At 39.1% G+C, this 22461-nt stretch overlaps 1 protein-coding gene across 2 annotated transcripts in view; it reads left to right on the forward strand.

The window, feature by feature from the left end:
* IPO13 (importin 13) overlaps positions 1-22461 on the forward strand; it is a 52844-nt gene that overhangs the window by 12427 nt on the left and 17956 nt on the right. For both annotated transcript variants that reach the window (XM_034414884.3, XM_087889644.1), the window contains exons 2-11: positions 4484-5220; positions 9755-9895; positions 11461-11602; positions 12680-12846; positions 13033-13153; positions 14653-14800; positions 15063-15244; positions 17088-17114; positions 17458-17592; positions 21035-21178. In XM_034414884.3, coding sequence (XP_034270775.1) covers positions 4484-5220; positions 9755-9895; positions 11461-11602; positions 12680-12846; positions 13033-13153; positions 14653-14800; positions 15063-15244; positions 17088-17114; positions 17458-17592; positions 21035-21178 — 1944 coding nt within the window. The remainder of the gene's footprint in view (positions 1-4483; positions 5221-9754; positions 9896-11460; positions 11603-12679; positions 12847-13032; positions 13154-14652; positions 14801-15062; positions 15245-17087; positions 17115-17457; positions 17593-21034; positions 21179-22461) is intronic.

The raw sequence follows: 22461 nt of genomic DNA on the forward strand, positions 1-22461 counted from the left end.
AATGCTGCAGAGCCAGGGCAATCCTCGGCGATCTTCCTTCCTCCTTTCCAATTGTCTGCACCTTGCGTGCCATAGTGAAGAGGTCTAGGACTTTGCCTGAATGAGAAGATGATGCTTCTGTTGCTATGGTTCCCGTTGCTTGATGGCAATTGGTTGCCGAGAAAATCATAATGCTGGGTCAGTGAGACAAGGTAGGAAAGTGACCCAGAATGCTTTTCAAGGAGTAAGTGGAAATCACTGCAAAGACAATAGCGACAAAGCTATGCATAGTCTGTTGGAGATAATCGTCTATTGTTGGCCTCCTAAGATCAGATTTATTTCAGTGTGCTGTACTAGTTCCAGCCATACTGTGTCTTAAATACGTATCATGCTATTCCAGGGAAAAATATGAAGGGAGGGGAATGGCCTTGTGTGGCTTTCTGAACTTGTTCTGTTTTCAATTATAGATCTCTACTTCAGTGTCCTTCTCTTATTATTTCCTTGGACTCTGGTTATAAGGATTCCGTTTGTTATTCGCTCCGTACTTTCAAGGAAACAAGTTCACATATTCTTGCTTTATTAAAACTTAAAGCAACTTTATTTATTATTTATTATTTAAATTTCTATACCGCCCTTCTCCAAAATAGGACTCAGGGCGGTGAACAGCCAAAGTAAAAAACAATACATACAAAATTTAAAAGCAATTTAAAATAATTAAATATTTTGGCCATAAATTAAAACAACCCAATTTAAAATCAAATTAAAATTAACTCAAGCCAGCCCAGCTAGTTGAAATAAATGGGTTTTCAGGGCCCGACGAAAAATCCAGAGGTCTGTTATTGTACGTATCTCTGGGGGGAGGTTGTTCCAGAGGGTGGGCGCCGCCACAGAGAAGGCTCTCCCCCTGGGAGTCGTCAGCCGACATTGTCTGAGGAGGCCCACTCTGTGCGAGCGTACTGGCCGGTGGGAGGCTATTGGTGGCAGAAGACGGTCTCGTAAGTACCCCGGCCCTAAGCCATGGAGCGCTTTAAAGGTGGTCACCAACACCTTGAAGTGCACCCGGAAGACCACCAGGAGCCAGTGCAGCTCGCGCAGGAGAGGTGTTACATGGGAGCGCCTCGTCGCCCCCATAATCCCCCGCGCGGCCGCGTTCTGGACCAGCTGGAGCTTCCGGGTGCACCCCAGGGGGGAGCCCATGTAGAGAGCATTGCAGTAGTCCAGGCGGGAAGTGACGAGTGCCTGAGTGACTGTGCGTAGGGAGTCCCGATCTAGAAAGGGGCGTAACTGGCGTATCAGGCGGACCTGATAAAAAGCCCCCCTGGCCACGGCCGTCAAATGATCTTCTAACGACAGCCGTGCGTCCAGGAGGACGCCCAAGTTACGAGCCCTCTCCGTGGGGGCGAGTGATTTGCCCCCAATAGCCAGCGATGGCGTCAGCTGGCTATATCGGGACGCCGGAAGCCACAGCCACTCGGTCTTGGAGGGGTTGAGTCGGAGCCTGTTTCTCTCTGAAAGCCTTATTCTCTCCTGGAAGGAAGAAGCAGTTTGCTAAATCTATAAAGCTTATAACAACTGCTGCTGCTGCTGTTTCTTAAATACTCAAACCTGAAACTATCAGTTTTTATCCAAACTCTTAAACAATACATGGTGTATATCCAGTGCAATCTGCTTGATTTTTGAGAAAATAAATCTATCCTGTGTTTTTTTTTAATTCTGAGTAAAGCTTCAGGTAACCAGAACATTACCCAACAGCTGAAGTATGAATTTACCATGCGTTTAGTGCTCATAAGGTTAATGCTGTCCCAGTGGTATTTGTGTGCAGAAGAAACCTCACTCTGTTGCTTAGGGAATCTGTTCTGTGCTGGTTACTACAAGATATAATGTTACAATGCTTACTGTCTCTGCCCTTGGTCCAAGAATAGCACAAATTACAGACCTCCTTATGACTCCCCTTTCTGTAGCCATCACGTAAGTCAAAAGACTGAACGCAAGGAAGGTCATCTCCTTGTCAGGCTATATCCATAAAGCTGATGTGATAATTGTAGAGCATTTATAATTAGTGGTAAAATACCACTGCTGATAGTTCTGTTGTGGCCTTGCTTCCCCTGTTAAAGTGTAAAGGAATGTAAAGGCTACCGTATCAGCTTAGAAATATATACTGTAGATTTGAGCATTGCAACATATAGTCTCTACAGGCGGCCATATAAATTTGAAAAATAAATAAATAAAAATAAAAAATTACTATTGCTGTCTGCTTTGCTTATATGATGAGAAAACATGGGAGAAATGCAATCTTTGATCATCAGCACATATATGTTAGGATACTCATTTTGTTTTGCATCAGTTTGTGCTTTTCAGTTTTGAATTCCATCTACTTTTCTATCTATTTTGAAGGTGTCATTCTGGAATCTTGCAGGATTATTTTGAATCACAGTAAATAACTTATTGATTGTTTATTCATTCAATTTATATAGCCACCCATCTTGCACAAATGACTCTGGGTGAAAACAGAAATAAAAAACCATAACTATAATCATAACATGGAAAATAAAAAATAAAAATAAATAGAGCATGATGGCCAAGCCCATCAACAATAACAATAACTCATAGTTCATGAAATTCCTGACCCCCTTGTCTGGAAGAACAGCCAGGTCTTGGAGGCCTTCTGAGAGCCAGCAATGTCAGAACTAACCTAATCTCAGGGGAAATGTTCCAAAAGGTAGGCACTGCAACAGAAAAGGCATGTCTTCTGAGTCCAACAGATCCTTAATAAGTGGAACCTGGACATGCCCCTCCCACCGGACTGTTGGGGTGGGTAAACCTGTATCATCTCTGTTTACCTATATGCATACATTGAACAGTAGTGATCCAATTTTGCTTTGTATATCTGGTTTTATTCTTTGGAGACTTTAAGATACAGATTTTTTAACTGCTAAGCCAAAAATTAGTATTTGACTATTAGTTCTTTATTGATAGGGGCCTGCTATGGAAATAAATTATATATACCGGTACATATATGCTGTGTGTGTATAGATGGATAGGATAGGATGGGATATGTACAGGTAATCCTCAATTTACAACCATGAACCCAAAATTTCTGTTGCTAAGCAAGGCAGTTATTAAGTGAGTTTTATACCATTTTATAACCTTTTTGGCACAGTTATTAAAAGAATCACTGCAGTTGTTAAGTGATTCCTGTGGCTGTTAAGTAAATCTGGCTTCCCCCATTGACTGGGAATGTTACAGATGGTGATCTCGTGATCCTAGGAAGGGGTGCAGCTGTCATAAATACATGTCAGTTGCCAAGTGCCCAAATGTTGATTACGTGTGTCCATGGGGGATGCAGTAACAGTTATAAGTGTGAAACCTGGTCATAAATTACTTTTTTCAGTGCTGTTGTAACTTCGAATGGTCACTAAAGAAATGTTTGTAAGTTGAGGACTACCTATATGTATCTCGTGAAGAAGGATGGTAGATAGCTGCTCTTTCATGTGGAAGTGAGAAACAAAATAATACTTTATATAGTAATAGCACTTAGACTTATATACCACTTTACAGTGCTTTACAGCCCTCTCTAAGTGGTTTACAGAGTCAGCATATTACCCCCAACAATCTGGGTCCTCATTTTACCGATCTCGGAAGGATGGAAGGCTGAGTCAACCTTGAGTCTGGTGAGATTTGAACTGCCAAATTGCAGGCAGCTGGCAGTCAGCAGCCGTAGCCTGCAGTACTGCACTCTAACCACTGCACCACCGCAGCTCTTATATACCGTAGTTGAATGAAATGTTGCATTTAGCTGAAAAAACTTTAATTTTCAGATTTTCCATAGTGATAGCAACATATCTACTGCGTTGTAGGTTGTGCTTAACCATTGTAAAACAAGTTGATTTTAAAATGGAGATAGAATGGATAGGAGAGATATCTAAAGATTTAAACCTTATAATTCATTTTGGAGAAAAAAAAATTAAGGTAAGAGAGGTGTTCAGAATCTCTTCCCCTTGTTTTTTTTCCTCCCTTTGCCACCTGCCTCTCTTCTTTTGCCTTCCTTCCCCATTTTGTTACAAACCTCCTTTATTTGATTCAGTATCAAACAACTTGTTTTTCCTTTTTTGTCAAATTATAACAAATATTTTCCACTCCAGATTATGGTATTCCACTGTAAGTAATCTCATGAAGCCCAAGTATCTTCTGAGAAATTGAGCTTTTTTAGATGTCCTTGCTTATATAAATCATTGGTGTTTATATTAGTTTCTGATTACAACAATGTGTTCCCTCCACTGATGCAAAAATGAAAGAACAAAGATGATACCTGTGTTGTAAAATTGAACTTTTATTCAAAGATTTATCTGAAGCCTGGTCAACAGAAACCAGTCTTTAGACAACTATCCTGTTGAGCCCTCTATCCTATGGAGAAGTTTTATATTTTGGGTTTGATTCATTACCATCCTAGGTTGTTTCGAGAATGTAGAAAATACTGAATCATTTATTGTTTCCTGCTTTTTAGGCACTCCACCAGCTATATTATGACCCCAACATTGAAAACAAGAACCTGGCCCAGAAATGGCTGATGCAAGCTCAAGTATCACCACAAGCTTGGCACTTCAGTTGGTTGCTTCTTGATATGGACAAGGTGCCTGAGATCCAATACTTTGGGGCCAGTGCCCTCCACATTAAGATTTCACGCTACTGGAATGACATCCCTGCTGACCAGTATGAGAGCCTTAAATCACAGCTCTTCAGTCACATAACTCGTTTTGCTAGTGGTTCCAAAATTGTGCTGACCCGCCTTTGTGTGGCATTGGCTTCATTAGCACTGAACATGATGCCAGAAGCTTGGCCATGTGCTATTGCTGACATGGTACGCATGTTTCAGGCAGAGGACTCTAATGTAGATGGGCGAGCACGCTGCCTTGCACTACTGGAACTTCTGACAGTGTTGCCTGAGGAATTCCAAACCAGTCGTCTGCCTCAGTACCGTAAGGGGCAGGTACGTAGTGTCTTGTCACAGGAGTGCACATCTGTGTTCCCTCTGCTAGAACAATTGTTGCAACAGCAAGACTCTCCTGGTTTCATTAAGCAGAAGGTGCTGAAGTGTTTCTCCAGTTGGGTGCAACTAGAGATTTCTTTGATGGAATGTGAGAACTTGATCCAAGCATCTTTCACTTCTCTGCATGATCCAGAACTGTTCGACATTGCTGTGGAGGCTATTGTCAATGCCATTTCCCAGCCTGATGCTCAGAGGTAAGTATAGTTTGACATTATGAGCCAGTTAAGCTTTTAAACATTTGCAACCTTAGATATAAACTATTTATTTCCATACGCAAGGATCCAGTCTGATATTTTATTAATAGAACTTTCTTCAGCCATCTTGACTTCATTGCAAAAGTGTGTGTACATTCTTGTAGCATTCTTGGACAAAGAATGCAAGCAAGTGAATCCAATACATTAAGTTTTCAAATGTTCTTAAAAGCGAAATCTTGGTAAGAATAAAAAAAATTATTTGAGCAACCCTTTAAAAGCAAGCATTATCTTCTTTGTCACCTTTCTTTTCATTAAATAGTATTTTATAAAATTTTAAAAAACTAGCGCTTTTATTTAGGTGAGAATTTTCAGTAATTAGTTTCCTTTGAAACAGACTTAACTAGTAAGCATCAAAAACCAACCACAACTATAGTTAATCTATAAAATTACCCGTTACTTGTTTTTTGATAGGGATGTTATCCATATACAGCCTCTAGCAAGGTTTACTGCTTGTTTGATCTTTGCTTTCAGAAAGATTTTTAACTTATACGTCTGGTATCTTATTTGCAAGTATTACTGCTTGAAGTTTCTTGCTTTGTACAATGTGGGAAAAACTGGAGGAGCTGACAGATTGTTTGAAAAAGAGAATAATTCAGTTTGTCTTTACTTAGGTTCACTATTGTCCATAATTTAGTAGTCTATTTAGGAAGATATATGAATTGTATTAATAGAGAAATTGAGAATTACGTCCGTTTCAGAAAATGGACATGATTAATGAGATTTTATCTGTTGTGATTATATTTGTGGTTTTATGAAAAAATGTAATAAGCAACTAGAAACATTGGAAGATTTCATTAGCAGATGAGACTTTGTGTATAGATACTCCTTGACTTATAATCATAATTGATTCCAGAATTATGGTCGTAGGTCATTGTGTCTTAAGTCAAGATATTATATGACAGGATTCAAAGTGATGACCATTTTTAGAAGGGTCATTAAGCAAATGCCATGGTCATTAAGCAAACCAGCAGTGGTTAAATCCATTTTCCCCAATGGGCATATTTTGCTGCAAACTGAAAGTAAATGCCAGAAACAGGCAAAATGGCACAAATTACAAGCATGTGAATGTGAGTCACTGCAAATGGCTATAAAGATGAGTTTGTTGCCAAGCTCCTAAAATGTGATCATAGAGAGGGTTTAAGTGTATGCACGCAGTTATAGCTCCAAAAACAGATAGTAAGTAGCTCTGTGGAGGTCCATCATAACTTTAAATGGTGTTAAAGCAACTGTTGTAAGTCAAGGACTACCTGTATAGTTTTCTTCCTGTCTTTTCACTTTTTTCCCCTTTCCGCTGTCCATGTTTCTTCACAATAGAGATGAAGTATTTGAGTAGAAACCTTGATCAAAATATATTCTTGAAGAAACTGGTACTGTGATTCCTCAGTGTATTTAACTATTATTGATGACAGATATTTTACATTTGGATATGTATTGGGGTGAAATCCAGCAGGTTCTGACAGGTTCTAGAGAACCGGTAGGGGAAATTTTGAGTAGTTTGGAGAACCGGCAAATACCACCTCTGGCTGGCCCCAGAGTGGGATGGGAATGGAGATTTTGCAATATCCTTCCCCTGCCACGCCCACCAAGCCACACCATGCCCTCCAAGCCACGCCCACAGAACTGGTAGTAAAAAAAATTGGATTTCACCACTGATATGTATAGTATATTCAACCTAGAGAGGAAAATTATAGGGTACATAAATTAGTTCCCTATATATGTCTCTAAAAGGTGGCAGAGTAAATCACTATTTATTGCTTTAAAAGAACGTTGGACTACTTGCCAAACTTAGTTGGACTTGAGGAAGTATATCTCAAAAGTGTACTGCTGCAAAACTATGGGAGCTTTCTAAACAAAAATGGGCTATAAAATAATTTAACTACTGAAAAGTCCACATAGGATATCACCTGTTTAAAAATAGAAAATGTGCTCCCCCCTCCAGGTTGTGATAGTAGTGAAAGTCATGTAAAATCTCATCATGGGGCTATGAAACAAGTCTATTTCTCTCTTCCTTTTTGAAAGCTTAAGAGAAGGTGAACTGTATACACTGTTCTGTTAGATTAATTAATAAAGATGTATGGAAGAAATGATCCAGGATTGCTTAGCTCTTTATTCTTTCTGATTTATGTTGAATTGGATTACCATTGGTTGGAAAAATGTTTTAGTTCAGTTATCTTGTCTATGTATTACCGGTAGTCTTTTCCAGTATTTTTAAAGTGTACTTTTGCATTTCTATTTTTGCATATACTAATGCAGAATGGTTTCATTTGAATTGCTCCTTAGCCATACAGATAGCCCTGTTCTTTTCTAACCCTCTGTAACCACACTTACTTTTCCTCCTCCCAAACATTTATGTTACTCCTAGCTTCTAAATGCCAATTACCTGATTTTTTTTTTAGCCTATGGACTTGTTTCACACCAAAATATGATATTCTACTAAATAATCAATGTAAAGCAAGATGGAGATGGGACAGGATTTTTGAAAGCTGCTAAAACAAATTAGTGGAGGTATTTGGTTTATTCTTTCTGTGCAGAGTCCAGCACTATGGATAATAAGAGAAAGTTTTTGATTTCTTCAGTGCTATAAGCATAGCATTGGTATGGTCTTCTACCTGTAACTGTGGACTATATATGAGGTAGAGTCAGGTGGGTGGGCAAGTTCAGAATAAGCATATCTCTTCATAGTCTGCCTCAGTAGCCAGGAAACTGAAAACTGTCTGATTAGCCATCAGCATAGCATCTCTCTTGTCTCCTTTGAGGCCATCCCTTGCTCTTTCTCTCCATTTCCTCCATGCTTGTTGTCATAGTTACAATCACCTATTGGCAACAATAGGAAGATTGACAGGCAAGAAATTACTTGTATGGTTCTGGAATGCTGCAGTGCACTGTGAAATACTAGCTATCTGAACGTTTATTTTTGATTTGAGGAAATGAATATTCAAAGATTGTAACTCTTTCAAATTCTCTTCCCATCAACAGATTCTGTTTAAACAATGAATATCATACATCTTCAAATATTTATTCCATTTCACCCATAACAGATGTGGGCTCTTAAGAAAAGCAGAATTATACCAAAGGTGTAAGCTTTCTTCTGAAGCTTGATTTAACTTCTTTCCTGCATAACAGGCCTATTGTAAAATAAAATCATATCTTTTCTAAAGTCTCTTGCATGCAGTAATTAAATATATGAATAAAGCTGGCAAATTCCAGAAAAGTAATTGCATTTAAGCTGTTGCGGCAAAATTAAAATATTATAAATTATTGTGTCAAATACAGTTTGTTCCAATTTATGCACATCAGGCCTTAGGTATACTGTCACTTTAAAAAACATGGCTGCTGCTATGAGTCTGATGTATAGGAGTGAAAATGTGATGCCAAGTGAACTCAGTCTCCTGGTTTCTAGGCCAGCACCTTAACCATTACATCTAATACATCATTCTTCAAATGAAAGTCCGGTTGCTTTGAGTTTGCATGATCAAACTTTGTTAAATTATAATGATGAAGATGGAGCGGTTTATATATTTTTCTCACATGTATTGATTTTATTGATTTGAAATAGAAAGTCTCCTCCTGCATTGCAGAACCCAGCTTAATGCATAGCTATCTGATTTAGATGGCATAAAATAGTGTTGTATGGTATTTGTATAACTTGAGTCCTTAGCATCCTATAACAGTTTAAATATAGTTTTCGGTGATTTTCCAAAAATTATTACTGAGCACCTAAGTCTGTTTAACATGCTTGAAGGGGAAAATATAGAAAAATGTGGAAAGTAAGCATATTAACTGCATTTAAATTATTAAATAGAATTTTCATTTATCATACAAAAAAACTAATGTATATCTGTAGCCTAGGAAGTTACTGCAAGGCTAAATACAGTTTTTGTTCCAAAAATTTGCACACACTTGGTTTAAAGAAATAAAAGAAATTGATGTTCAAAAATCTCAGCAGCTAGCAATACCTAGCTGTCTGGGTCTGGAAGCTAATAAACATAAGTCTTGGCTAATATTTGGGTGGAAGACATCCAGGGAGTGCCAGAGCCATAGGCTAGACTGCAGAGTTAGAAAAATATATAAGACAATGGCAAATTGTTTCTGTATTTTTGCCAGGAAAACATCACGGACATGCCCTGGAAGCCATCAGAAGTCAAGCATGGCTGGAAGGAGACTTCATTTTAATGTTGTAAAGGTCTATTAGGTGCTATTAGGAATGATAGCTAGCTAGCTACAAAGGCAATATAATTCTGAGTAGCAGTTATAAGAAGGTTGGTTTCATTCATTGAAGGCATTATTGCATTCATCCTCTGATCTTAACAATTCTGAAGAATCCAGATGAATACAAAGGGAAAAGTGGGGCTGGGCAGGTAGGGGGACCTAAATACTTGTGTAGTCTACCAGGGACTGTGATACTTTGCTGAAGACAGGAGAATTGGTGGGGAATATAGAGTTCTCCATTTTTATCTTCTCTCTTTCCTAACAGGTATGTGAATACTCTTCTGAAGCTCATTCCACCGGTACTAGGACTCCAGGAACAGCTACGTCAAGCAGTTCAAAATAGGGATATGGAAACTTCTCATGGGATTTGCCGTATTGCTGTAGCCTTAGGGGAGAATCATTCTCGGTGAGAAGCATTAAGCCTTGTGTTGGTATTTAATAGCAGTGATTGCTAGAATGTGGCAAAAGCCATTCTGGGTTCTTTATTCCTCACAAACAGCTTGCAACCTCTCAAATTCCATTTAAAAATCTAGAAGATTATTTAGATGCTAATTTACAATCTTTGTTTATTTATTTATTTTATTTTATTTCTATACAGCCCTTCTCCTGCGGGACTCAGGCGGTGTACAGCCAAGATAAAACATAGCATATAAAATTTAAAAACATTTTAAAAAACAATTAAATAATTTTGGCCCGAATTTAAAATAACCCAATTAAAACCAAATTCGATTAAAAAAAACTGAGAGGATGGGATCAAGCCAGCCCAGCTAGATGGAACAAGTGTGTCTTCAGGGCCTGACGAAAAGTCCGGAGGTCTGATATCGTGCGTATCTCAGGGGGCAGGTCATTCCAGAGGGCAGGTGCTGCCACAGAGAAGGCTCTCCCCCTGGGGGTCGCCAGCCGGCACTGTCTGGCTGACGGCACCCTGAGGAGGCCCTCTCTGTGCGAGTGAACTGGTCGGTGGGAGGCTATTGGCGGCAGAAGGCGGTCTCGCAAATACCCTGGCCCTAAGCCATGGAGCGCTTTAAAGATGGTCACCAACACCTTGAAGTGCACCCGGAAGACCACAGGAAGCCAGTGCAGCTCGCGCAGGACAGGTGTTATATGTGAGCGCCCCGTCGCTCCCATAATCCCCCGTGTGGCCGCATTCTGGACCAACTGCAGCCTCCGGGTGCACCCCAAAGGGAGCCCCATGTAGAGAGCATTTTGTGGGAACTCTACAGAATCTTAGATCTGTTATGTGCATGGAAGTTATTCAGGTTCTAAAACAGTTCCAGCTGATGGGCTTCAATGGGCATTTGCTTCATGAATTGTTGAATCCTATTCCATATGCAGTGGTGGGTTGTTACCTGTTCACCCCGGATTGGGCGAACTGGTAGCAGCGGTGGCGGGAGGCTCTGTCCACCCACCTAGATGTCTCTGCGTATGTGCAGAAGCATCGCGTGAGCGCACGCACCCCCACGAGCAAACCAGTAGCGGCTGAAATTGAAACCCACTGTCCATATGTATTATCTTAAGTTCTATATTTTATTAGACCACCTGTGACCCATTGGATCATCATTTCAAAGATATTTTCTTCTGCAGAGAAACAAAATGATCATGGGCAGGCAAAAAACAGTGGGAGTGAACTCCAACTTTCTGCAAACTTCCCTATTAACTTGCCTTCTGAGAAGCTGGCAAAGAGTGGTGGAAATGACGGATCACTTGACTGTGGCAGCATGGCCACAAAGCAGTGCTTAAACAACTACAACTTTGCCAAATTTCAATCCCATAGGAATAATGAGTCCCAGATTTTGGACTCATTGTTTAAGTGAACTCGTTTGAGATACATTGATTCAAAAGTTGTGCCCTTTGATACACATTTTCATTCAACTGAAGGTTACAAACGGGAGTTTTAGTAGTATATAGATTCCTATGGGTCTGCCATGATATAGCAGGTTCCTGATTCTGCATTCTTACTACCTTCCATAGAGCACTTCTGGACCAGGTAGATCATTGGCAGAGTTTTCTGGCACTGGTCAACATGATAATGTTCTGCACCGGAATCCCAGGACACTATCCTGTGAATGAGACCACAAGCTCACTTACACTCACTTTCTGGTATACATTGCAGGTAAGAGTTCTCTTCCTGAAGCAGATTCCTTCAGTGGCATTTTCTTAGCTTGATACGATTTATTTATAAGAGCCATGCAATGAATGCTTTACTGGATAGTAGAATTATTATCTTGCCACATCTTGTTTCAGCCCATGTTTTATTGTATGTCATTGAATTTGAATATCCATCCTCTGTTTAAGTAGGATGCCTTCTCTATATAGCATAGCAGATTATCTTGGCACTCGTGCAGTGTTCAAGAACAAGGCTATTTGTTGAACTGCTGCATTTCTAAGTGCCAGCTTGAAATAGGGTGAGGTCATACATTGCCTCAGTATGTGACTAGTGCAGTATGTCAGCCCACAGACGCATTATTAATGAAGGTTGCTGAACTAGAGCAGCATCTTCGATAGTCTATTGGAGAAGGGATTTTTTTTTCTGTTATGTCTACTGTACTTCACAGCAATATGCTTACTCTTAATTCTCATTGTATATTTGACTTTTCATTGGCTATTTTGTGCTAGAGAGCATGACTTCATTATGAGAACTAATTTATTCCTTACTTAGACAAAAATAAGAACAAGATGGCAGTAATTGAAGATGTGCAGGAAACCTGGTCTGTGATAGTTTCCATTTTTGCCTAATTGCTGGGAGATGATACTGCTTATTTGGTGGATTGACAGTGTATAATATAAAGTTATTCCTTTACTTTAATGTTCTGATGTTAAAACAAAGACAATTGGCAGTCTGTTCTGGAGATCTCAAATAAACTCAGTTGCAAACATATGTCTAAAAGACATCTGTAGCTCTACATCTGTATCTTTTTTCCCATTAAAACAACAACAGCCTCTTGTTGTTGCCTTGCAGCTAGAACCTAGGAAAAGTGTTAAATGCCAGGAAAGGAATCTGGGGTGCTCTTGTACAATGAGCAAGTCAATATTGGGCAGAGCAACTGAAAGATTTGGGGAAAGTGGTATGATATTGAATTGTGAGTTCTAGCTATCCCCTCAGAAAGTGATGATAGCAGTAATTTCTTAAGACCATAGTTGTGTCACATAGCTTTTCCTTGCAATTGAGCAATTATCTTTTTGTTTGCAGGATGACATTCTCTCTTTTGATCCAGAAAAACAGGCTATGTATCAGCAAGTGTATCGACCTGTATATTTTCAGTTAGTGGATGTACTTCTACATAAAGCTCAGTTCCCCTCTGATGAAGAATACAGTTGCTGGTCCTCCGATGAAAAGGAGCAATTTCGTATATATCGGTATGGCCTTTTGCTTAGCGGTGTCTTTTAATATATGAAATGGCTGGTGAACTGCAAAAGAGTAGTAAATCATACAGTATTGGTTGTAATGAAGGCTGAATGTTGGATTGTTAGTGTTTATTTTAGCTATTTATATGTATTCTTGGTCCGGTAAGCAGATGTTTTTGTGGTTCTTTTGTCTTTCAGAGTGGACATCTCAGATACTTTGATGTATGTATATGAGATGTTGGGAGCGGAACTCCTGAGTAGCTTATATGACAAACTGGGTCGCCTTCTGACAAATTCAGATCAGCCATCCTCATGGCAGGTGAGGGTAGAGTTCTTCTGCTCTCAGATGACAGCGGTAACCAGTGAACCATTAGGACTAGGGAGGAAACAATGTAGAAGAAGTAATGGAATAAAGTGGTATTACGAAATTTTTCACCATTTTTCCAGTTTGAGCTCTATATAGCTATTTCTTCTTTAGCTATTACCTTGGTTAGCAACCATTCACAAATACCACAGTTGTAAAAAATCATTTTCTGACCAATGTGTATATTTATCACCAAATTTTGTTCACCTGAAATTGATTAAGATCTGACTTAAAACTTATAATCAACTAATTAAGATCACAGACGTGAGCTTGTAAACCTGAATTTAGCACTTAGTAGGGAAGCACTTGTTGTAGAGAAAAGCAGCCCAGGAAGAGATATCTTGTTTAAGCAATCTCTCTGCCCTAGGAGGTGAAAAAACGGGTCAGCACAGTACACAGTATAAGATAACTTTATCTGAATGCAAGGGCAGCAACCAGTGATCTTCACAATGGAGTGTTCTCCCTCTCTCCCTCCCTCTCTCTCTCTCTCTCTCTCTCTCTCTCTCTCTCTCACACACACACACACACACATTTTGCTTAACAATCAAGTTGTTGGATTGAAATGTGGTTGCTCAATGAGAAGAAGGTGTAAAATGGAAAATTAAACAGCTAATAATCAGGTGCTTCCATCTGAATTGTAGTGAAATGATCTGGGTACTGTGGAACCTCAAACTGAAGCTGGAACTTCATATAGTTATGAGTTCTTTACTCCTAGATTAATATCGAGATTGCTATAGTAAAGGTGCAGTCCCATTCCCACTGGTGTTACGAAAACCAGTCATTTTAGTTTAGCGAAAGGTATTAGATATGTCTGCTACACAGAGATAGATGTAATGTTGGGCCACATGTCCATATATGACAGCTGATCAAAATGGATCACCGACCTGTGCTATCAGAATGCTACTGGTGTGGCAAACAGTGATGGATACGAAGTACCAATGACTGCAGGGGTTCCTTATCCATCACTGTGACAGCAAACAAAAATTGAGCTCTGACCATGATTTACAAACCAAAGCCTTTAGAAGTAACAATCATGCCAATGCTCCAGAATACCGAGCATGTTGTAATCTAAGTGATGTCTTTATATAAAATGGCCCATTGAGAAGGAACGTGTATGCAAGATATTTGCTTCTTCTTTCCCCCTTCTCTTGAAGTAGTGAAACTGTGAGAAGCCAAATTACTTAACTTTCAGTCAATTCCTGCTCAGGCCATATATGCAGTGGGTGCACAAAATAAGGACCATGAGTGTAATTGGGGATGAATTTCCCAGATTCAGATGTAATAGTCTTGAAAAATAATCCTTGCTTTGGGGAAAAATTTATATCATAGAATTAACTGTAAAAAAATGACAATTATATTTTTCTGTGGGAACTAGCTCCATACCATACCTCTTTTGTCAGAATCAAAATTTGAGAGGGAGCTGGATTCAACACATCTCTTTTTATTTCTGGCAGAACACGGAAGCTTTACTTTATGGGTTCCAGTCCATTGCAGAGACCATAGATGTAAACTATTCAGACGTGGTTCCTGGCCTTATCGGCCTCATCCCCCACATCAGCATCAGCAATGTACAACTTGCAGACACGGTGATGTTCACTATTGGTGAGGAAATTGGGCAAGTGGAGGGGAGATGTTGTTGAATGGGGAAGATTGCAATACTGAGATTATGTAGCTGTTACAAAAGGATAGCTTAACTTTGTGAAGGGTTGCTGCCCACTATTACCCTGGGACCTGAGTGAGGTTATGTGTGGGGAAGAGGTTTTCAGACAAACCTTGTTTGGTAAGGAGAAATTGCTGTGCTATTCCCTGAATTTGCTTGTCATATCAGCAAAGTAATCTTGACTTGTTTTCTTTTTGATACTAGGGGCTCTCTCAGAGTGGCTGGCTGATCATCCTGTAATGATCAACAATGTCCTGCCCCTGGTATTGCAGGCTCTGGGCAATCCAGAATTATCTATCTCTAGTGTCTCTACTCTTAAGAAGATATGCCGTGAGTGTAAATATGACTTGCCTCCGTATGCTGCCAACATTGTTGCTGTCTCTCAGGTAACACAAAACATGGTTTAATGCAATTAAAATCATAGATGGATAATTAAAATAAACAAAACCCTTATTGAAATAGATCCAGAAGTTTCATCCATCATTCTATGTCACCATACCCAATAATGGAATATTTGAAACTAAGCCTATATCTAGAAAAAAAAAAGACATTTGGTCAAAAGAAGGCTTTTTCAATAGAGGTGATAAAACGGTCTCCTTTAAACAGGCAGGAGCACATTGTTGTCTCAATAGTTGCAGATTACCTCCCTTGATCATGGCAACAGTAACTGTCAGTCTAATCAGCCAGCAAAGTCAGTGGTTCAGCAAGCAAATGCTGACCTTCATCTCTCCACATACCCTGCCCATGTCCTTGAGATTGACAAGCTAAAAAGAAACCATATGAAGTTATTTGGTTATTTCCTTGTGACCTGCCCCAACCCTGGAATCCAAATTAGATTAAACCATTCTGCAGAGAATGATGAAAATTGCTCACAGCGAGCTTCCAATTGTTCCAGCTTCTCTCCCCAGTATGTTGATGGAGGCAAAGCCACGTTAAAAACAGAGGATGAGTCATCCGTAGTATGCACAGGGTGAGTGCAGATATGTGTTTATAGAGTTATGGGGGGGGGGGCGTGGATGTGTACAGAATAATAAGGAATTAAAATGTAGAACTTAGTCCTCTTCATTGCTGGTATGCAGCGTCTACCTACAATTTCCTTTCTGAGGATATATGGTCCTTGAGGGTGGATGGGAAGCATTTCCTACTGCTGGTATTCAAAGAGTGAAAATCTAAGATTTTTAAAGCATTGATCTAGTTCAGGGGTGTCAAACTCACCATACCGGATGGGTCACGCACTAGCCACATCCACGCCCGGTTTAGCAAAGGGGAAAAAAAGTCATGATACGTCATGTGACGACACCGTGACGATGCGAATTTGACACCCCTGATCTAGATGTATAGGAGTAGTCTTTTTATAGCAATAAAAATATTGTATTCAATGTGTGTTTATGGATGAATTCAGCAGAGTTGATAATATTTGTATCTTATCCAACTGCAGATTTTTGGTGAGATGATTGCATGAAAAGTAGAGGTCATTCTTTTCCCAGTAATTGAAATTTAGTTGGGATGGTGCATTGTCTTTCCCTTGTTTAAATGTTACCTATGTTGTATACAATGAGTTTTTTTTTTTTAATTTATTTATTTATTTATTTATTTATTTATTTATTTATTTATTTATTTATTTATTTATTTATTTATTTATTTATTTATTTATTTATTTATTTATTTATTTATTTATTTATTTATTTATTTATTTATTTATTTATTTATTTATTTATTGGCTCGATTTATATGCCCCCCTTCTCCGGAGACTCAGGGCGGCTTACAATGCGTTAAGGAATAGCCTTCATACTTTTGTATATACCTGCTTAGTAGGGCTTTCGGCCCCCCCAAGCGGTGTTCTTTTTTTTTTTTTTTAATACAAAGTCAGCTTATTGCCCCCACAATCCAGGTCCTCATTTTACCTACCTCGAAAGGATGGAAGGCTGAGTCAACCTTGAGCCTGGTGAGATTTGAACTTGCAGTAATTGCAGGCAGCTGGTGCTACTTAACAGCACTTTAGTCTACTGCGCCACCTAGGCTAGTAGAACCCCAGAATCAATTGCCTATAATGAAATCCTGATTGCTATTCTTTTTTTATTTGTCCATTTTTTCCTGGAGCCTCTGTTCCCCTAGAACCTGTATTTGCCTCACAGGATTTTCAAGTGCTACTATGGTTAGGACGTTGTTGATATAACTAAATTCTACTTTTGAAACAGCATTCATTTTCTTGACTCTTTCCCTCTGTAGGAGGTGCTAATGAAGCAGATTCACAAGGTAAGATTGTTTCCCCGTTTGACAGGAAATAACAAGTATACCTAAGATATTGTTTCCTGTCAAATCATTTCAGTGGAATTGAACATTACAGCCAATGTGAGGTTTTATTAGTGAGACAAATGAGGCTTTCAGTTCTTAAATAGAGATTTAGTTATGTCTCCTAATAAGAGCAATGGCTGTTCCTATACTGAGTCATGCCATTTATAAACAAGTTTCAGGATAAGTTCTCACAAGGCATTTTTAAGTTTAAGCTTGTAGATGATTAAGGATTGAGTGGGAGGATGAAATGAAACTTTTAAATGCAATAATAAAATTGAAAAAGCTATCCATCTTTTCTTTTTAGACAAGTCAGTGTATGTGGCTGATGCAGGCTCTGGGTTTCTTATTGTCTGCCCTCCAAGTGGAAGAGATTTTGAAGAATCTACATTCACTTATAACTCCTTACATCCAACAATTAGAGAAATTGGCCGATGAAACGGTGAGCTACATCAGATGTCTGTTAATGATTTCTGCTTTTTCTTAAAGAACACTAGGCCTGCTATATGTAAGAGGCTTATCCTTTTTGTTACAAGTCATGCTTAGTTTGAAAGTCCTCTTTTGCTTCCTTTCATTAGTGATTTCTGCCACTGTCCTTTACTTTATAATCTTCCTTGTTACCATCCCAGTCATCACTTCTACACTTGGGAACAGAGACATTGATGTGGGGCACTTTCTCATGGCTATGTTAATGCGCTATCCTCCACCAAAAGGCATGCTGATATATGCTGTGCTGCTCCAACTATCAAGCTCTAGTCTACCACCAGAATTTGGCTGGCAAGAATTGCTGTTCTTAAATTATTGATAAAGTACTAGTTAAGGAAAACAATTGGTAGATTTCCCTGGCTTCATTCCCCTTTCCACCAAAATCATTTGCCAGTAAGAAAAGCAAGCAGAGGTTATTTATTTATTTTTATTTATTTATTTATTTTTATATGCCGCCCTTCTCCGGAGACTCAGGGCAGCTTACAATGCATTAAGCAATAGCCTTCATACTTTTGTATATTTTATACAAAGTCAGCTTATTGCCCCCACAAACTGGGTCCTCATTTTACCCACCTTAGAAAGGATGGAAGGCTGAGTTGACCTTGAGCCTGGTGAGATTCGAACTCATAGTAATTGCAGGCAGCTGGATGTTAAATGCTGCCTTAGTAGGAGGCATTAGCTTCCTACGCCACTCAGGCTCCTCAGGTTGCTCTTATTAATATGGGATAGGGTGGAATAGGCGGGGTATAGAAAGTATCTGGGAAGGGTGATTTAGCTACTTTTCATACTATCCAAGTGGAGAGAAATGCACAGTGATGCATGACAGAGCTCCCTGATGCTCTTTGATAGTTTTGGACTATTTTTGGAATGAAATGCTGCACAGGTAGTCCTTGACTTACGATTTAGCAACTCTTTGAAGTTACAACAGATCTCCCCAGGGCTATTTACTACTTGGTTCTGGTGGCTGCTCCTGTGGTCACATGACTGCATGTCAGGCACTTGGCAACCAGCATGTATTTATAGCCATTTGCAGTGCCCTGTGGTCACATGATTGTGTTTTATGATATTTTTGCCAAATCCCTGGCATTTACTTCCAGTTTTTGACAAAATGGCTCATAGCGAACAATGATTTTACTTTACGATTGGCCACGTCGCTTAAAGACCTCTGCAAAAAGTCATTAAATTGGATCAGTCACATAGGTGACACATCATGATTGTCACAACTTAGAATCATAATGGTCAGGGTACATTACAGTTGTAAGTCAAGTACAATATATATATATATATTGATTTATATGCCACCCTTCTCCGGAGACTCAGGGTGGCTTACAATGCGTTAAGCAATAGCCTTCATACTTTTGTATATTTATACAAAGCTTATTGCCCCCACAAACTGGGTCCTCAATTTACCTACCTTAGAAAGGATGGAAGGCTGAGTCAACCTTGAGCCTGGTGGGATTCGAACTTACAGTAATTGCAGACAGCTGGTGTTAATCACAATGTTATCAGTCTGCTGAGCCACCAGGCCCACTATATCCAAAAAGAGTCTTACTATCAGGTGAAGTTCACAGGAAGACTTGTGAAGAGCGCTGCAGTGCACATTTCTTCTGCTTTGCACTGCGCATTTCTTCTGCTTTGCACTGCACTGTTCCGCTGTGACAGATAATAGGCAAAGAAGATGGATTGTGAAAAGCACAAGAGGTTCCTGTTCTCTTTGTCTCCCACCCTCTTTTCAAATTTGTTAATCCAGTGTACAGGTCAGAAATCCTGAGATGTGGAAATAAAGGCTGAGATGCTCACTCAAGAAAGCTCCTTCTTGCTTCATCCCCCCCCCCCACTTCTGCTCCTGTAACTTGTCAGCTGGGCTCCTTTGGGGCAGAGGTTTAGCATTGTTTCATAAAAGAGCTGTGAAGGCTACTGTATGGCATCACTGTCTTACCTTCAGTACAGTCAGCTTTTGGGTGGGGAGAGGCTGACAGGTGCTAGCAGACCAAGACTCTGCTTCATCCCTCAGCAGATCACAGGAGAGGACAGAACTGCCCAGTGAAGCATGAGTACCTCTCCTGCCTTTTCAGGCTTCCTCTTCAATTGTCTTTCTCCATTAAGAGATGCATTTTTCAGACTAGAAAAAAAGCTGCTTACTTTGTTTGCTGCCGCCACAATTATTCAGGCTGCACTAGAGTTTTGCAGGCCTAAAAGCTCCACTTAAAAGGTGAGATGGAGCAATTGAGCATGGCCAGTACTGAAAGGAAACCCCTAGGAGGCACCCTAATGGCAAGGTATTATCACCCCAAAGTGATTGGACCCTGCCATTCCATTTTGATTTCTGTGCTCTTTGCAGTTATGTTAGGTGAGGGAGGGGGAATGAGAAAGTGAGTTCTGCTTAGAAAAATGGACTTGTGGGGTAGCCTATGAGACTCAATCAAAAGTTAAATGTGTGAATCTTACGTGCACATGATACAAACACATACATTCTTCATTGCTTAACCGTCTTAAAATTCCCTTACCATATCCTTTAGAGGCTGATGGCACATCTATTCCAAAATAGAAGAAGCTGTGTGCTAGCTCAGCAGACCGAATCTAGTCTAACAGGTACTCAGGGTCCCTTTACTAAAATCTGTATTTTAGGAGAACGCTGCTCAGTAAAACAGGAAAGCTTCTCCTGATTGAACAATACTGTCTGCCATTACATATTGAAAGAATTGTGAAATGCGAAAAAGCAGAATGCCTTTGAAAAGGGACCAGAGGAGAGTGGGCATGTCAAAGCAATCTGAAGTGGCCATAAGGAGCCAGGGAGATCCCAATTTTTCCCTTAAAGTACATGATCAGCGAAGAGTCTTAAACCCACAGAAAATAGGTATTGGAAGAAACTGAAAAATATCATTTAAAAACTGGAACACCTCAATAGGACTTTAAATTGTCTTCATGGTTGGTTGGGGATGAAACTAAGTGAATGCCAAACAACCAGACCCGCATTTGAAATGTTCAATTAACTGCTTTATTGCTCAAATCTGTACACAGGAATCTTCTCAGACTAACCATTTGCATCTAGATGACACTAGATAAGGTTCAATGGCATTCAAGGGGTCAAACTTTTCCTTCTTGTGCTCGCATAGAGGTTCTAGACTAAGTCCCCATTTGATTCCTCCCCTACCTCATCCCGTCTCTCTCCTACAGGTAACATCATCTAATTTAAAAATGCTTAATTGTATATGTCCATGCTATAGTTAGAAGAATGCAAAGATGAGCCCAAAGTCTGCTAAGAAAACGAAGCACTAAGTAGCTAGCTGTGTTTCACAATACTGTTATTTCTTATTGATGCCAGCTTAGAAAACTTGATGATACTGGCCTATATCCTGCGCAAAGTGTAATGACTATAGTGATACTTTATGTTGCAGCCCAATCCATCTAACAAACTAGCTATTATCCATATATTGGGTCTACTCTCCAACCTCTTCACCACTTTGGACATCAGTCACCATGATGATGATCATGAGAACCCAGAGGTTAAAAAACTGCCAGTGCCTCAGGGCCCCAATCCGGTGAGTATTGTTGCATAGTTGAAGAAGTTCTCTTTGTATATTAATACAAGTAGTCCCAAAGGTGCTTTTTCAGGAGGCAACTGGACTTTCTTGTTTTTTCTTTTGAAGACATTTTGCTTCTCATCCAAGAAGCTTCTTCAGCTCTGACAGGATAGTAGAGAATGGAAGGATTTATATTAATCCTACCATTCTCCATATAAATCCTTCCATTCCCCACTATCCTGTCCAAGCTGAAGAAGCTTCTTGGATGACAAGTGAAATGTCTTCAAAAGAAAAAACAAGGAAGTCCAGTTGTCTCCTGAAAAAGCACCTTTGGGACAACCATGACCTGGATGACTGAGAATCTCTACAGACCATTAATACAAGTAATTTTTAATAAATGCTTATTTTCTCTGCAATGCAGCTACTATGAGCAGCTTTTCCTGTAGAAAGTAATAAGTGTCCTATTTAATAATTATGATGAAAGTGATACTTTTATATTCCTATATTATGTTTTGTAATAATCTTATTAAAAGTTTTAATTACATAAAATAAAAGATAATACAAACTAAAAAAAAATGAAAAAGGAAAGAGTACAAAAAAGAAAAAAAAGAAAAAGAAAAAATCCCTTCCCAAGAAAGCAACTTCCCGCCCTCATCATGACAAGTATAAACAATTTCATAATCTCATTTTAATAATAAATATAAAAATTTTTATCCCATAATTCTCTTAACCATATGCTATTCAAATAAGCAACATTTTCTGCAATCATCAAAATGTCTAGTCAGAGTTTAAAACAATATTATTTAATGTATATAAAACTCAACATTCCACATCTCAGCTGTTAGTTGTAAGCAAAACCCCATTTAAAAGACATAAAATGATCCCAATAGCCTAATATAAACAAGGAAATCTAGTTTTACATGACAAGATGGGACCATTTCTCCTTTAAAAAAGGCAAGTGCCAATACATGACCTTCTGTGCCAACAATTCCAAAGAAAACCATTCCAAATAACATATCCTATTCAAATAAACATTCCATACCTCAACTATAAATTACAAACAAATCCACATTTAGCAAACATAAAAGATAAACCAAAAATGAAAAATTATCATAACAAACAGGAATAATTTCTCATTTTATAAAACAAATACATAGAACTAAAAATACAGGTACAGAGCCAGTTTAAACGCTATCAAATTAAGATACATAAAGTAGTAAGGGGAAAAGCTTAAACATCATATTAAATGCAAGCAAATACAATATGCCACATTTTTCCTGGCCAGGTATCAGAATCCAAAA

This window comes from Pantherophis guttatus, chromosome 3 (assembly GCF_059756535.1).
Source record: "Pantherophis guttatus breed Tessera chromosome 3, ASM5975653v1, whole genome shotgun sequence".
In the NCBI taxonomy this organism is placed as follows: Eukaryota; Metazoa; Chordata; class Lepidosauria; order Squamata; family Colubridae; genus Pantherophis; species Pantherophis guttatus.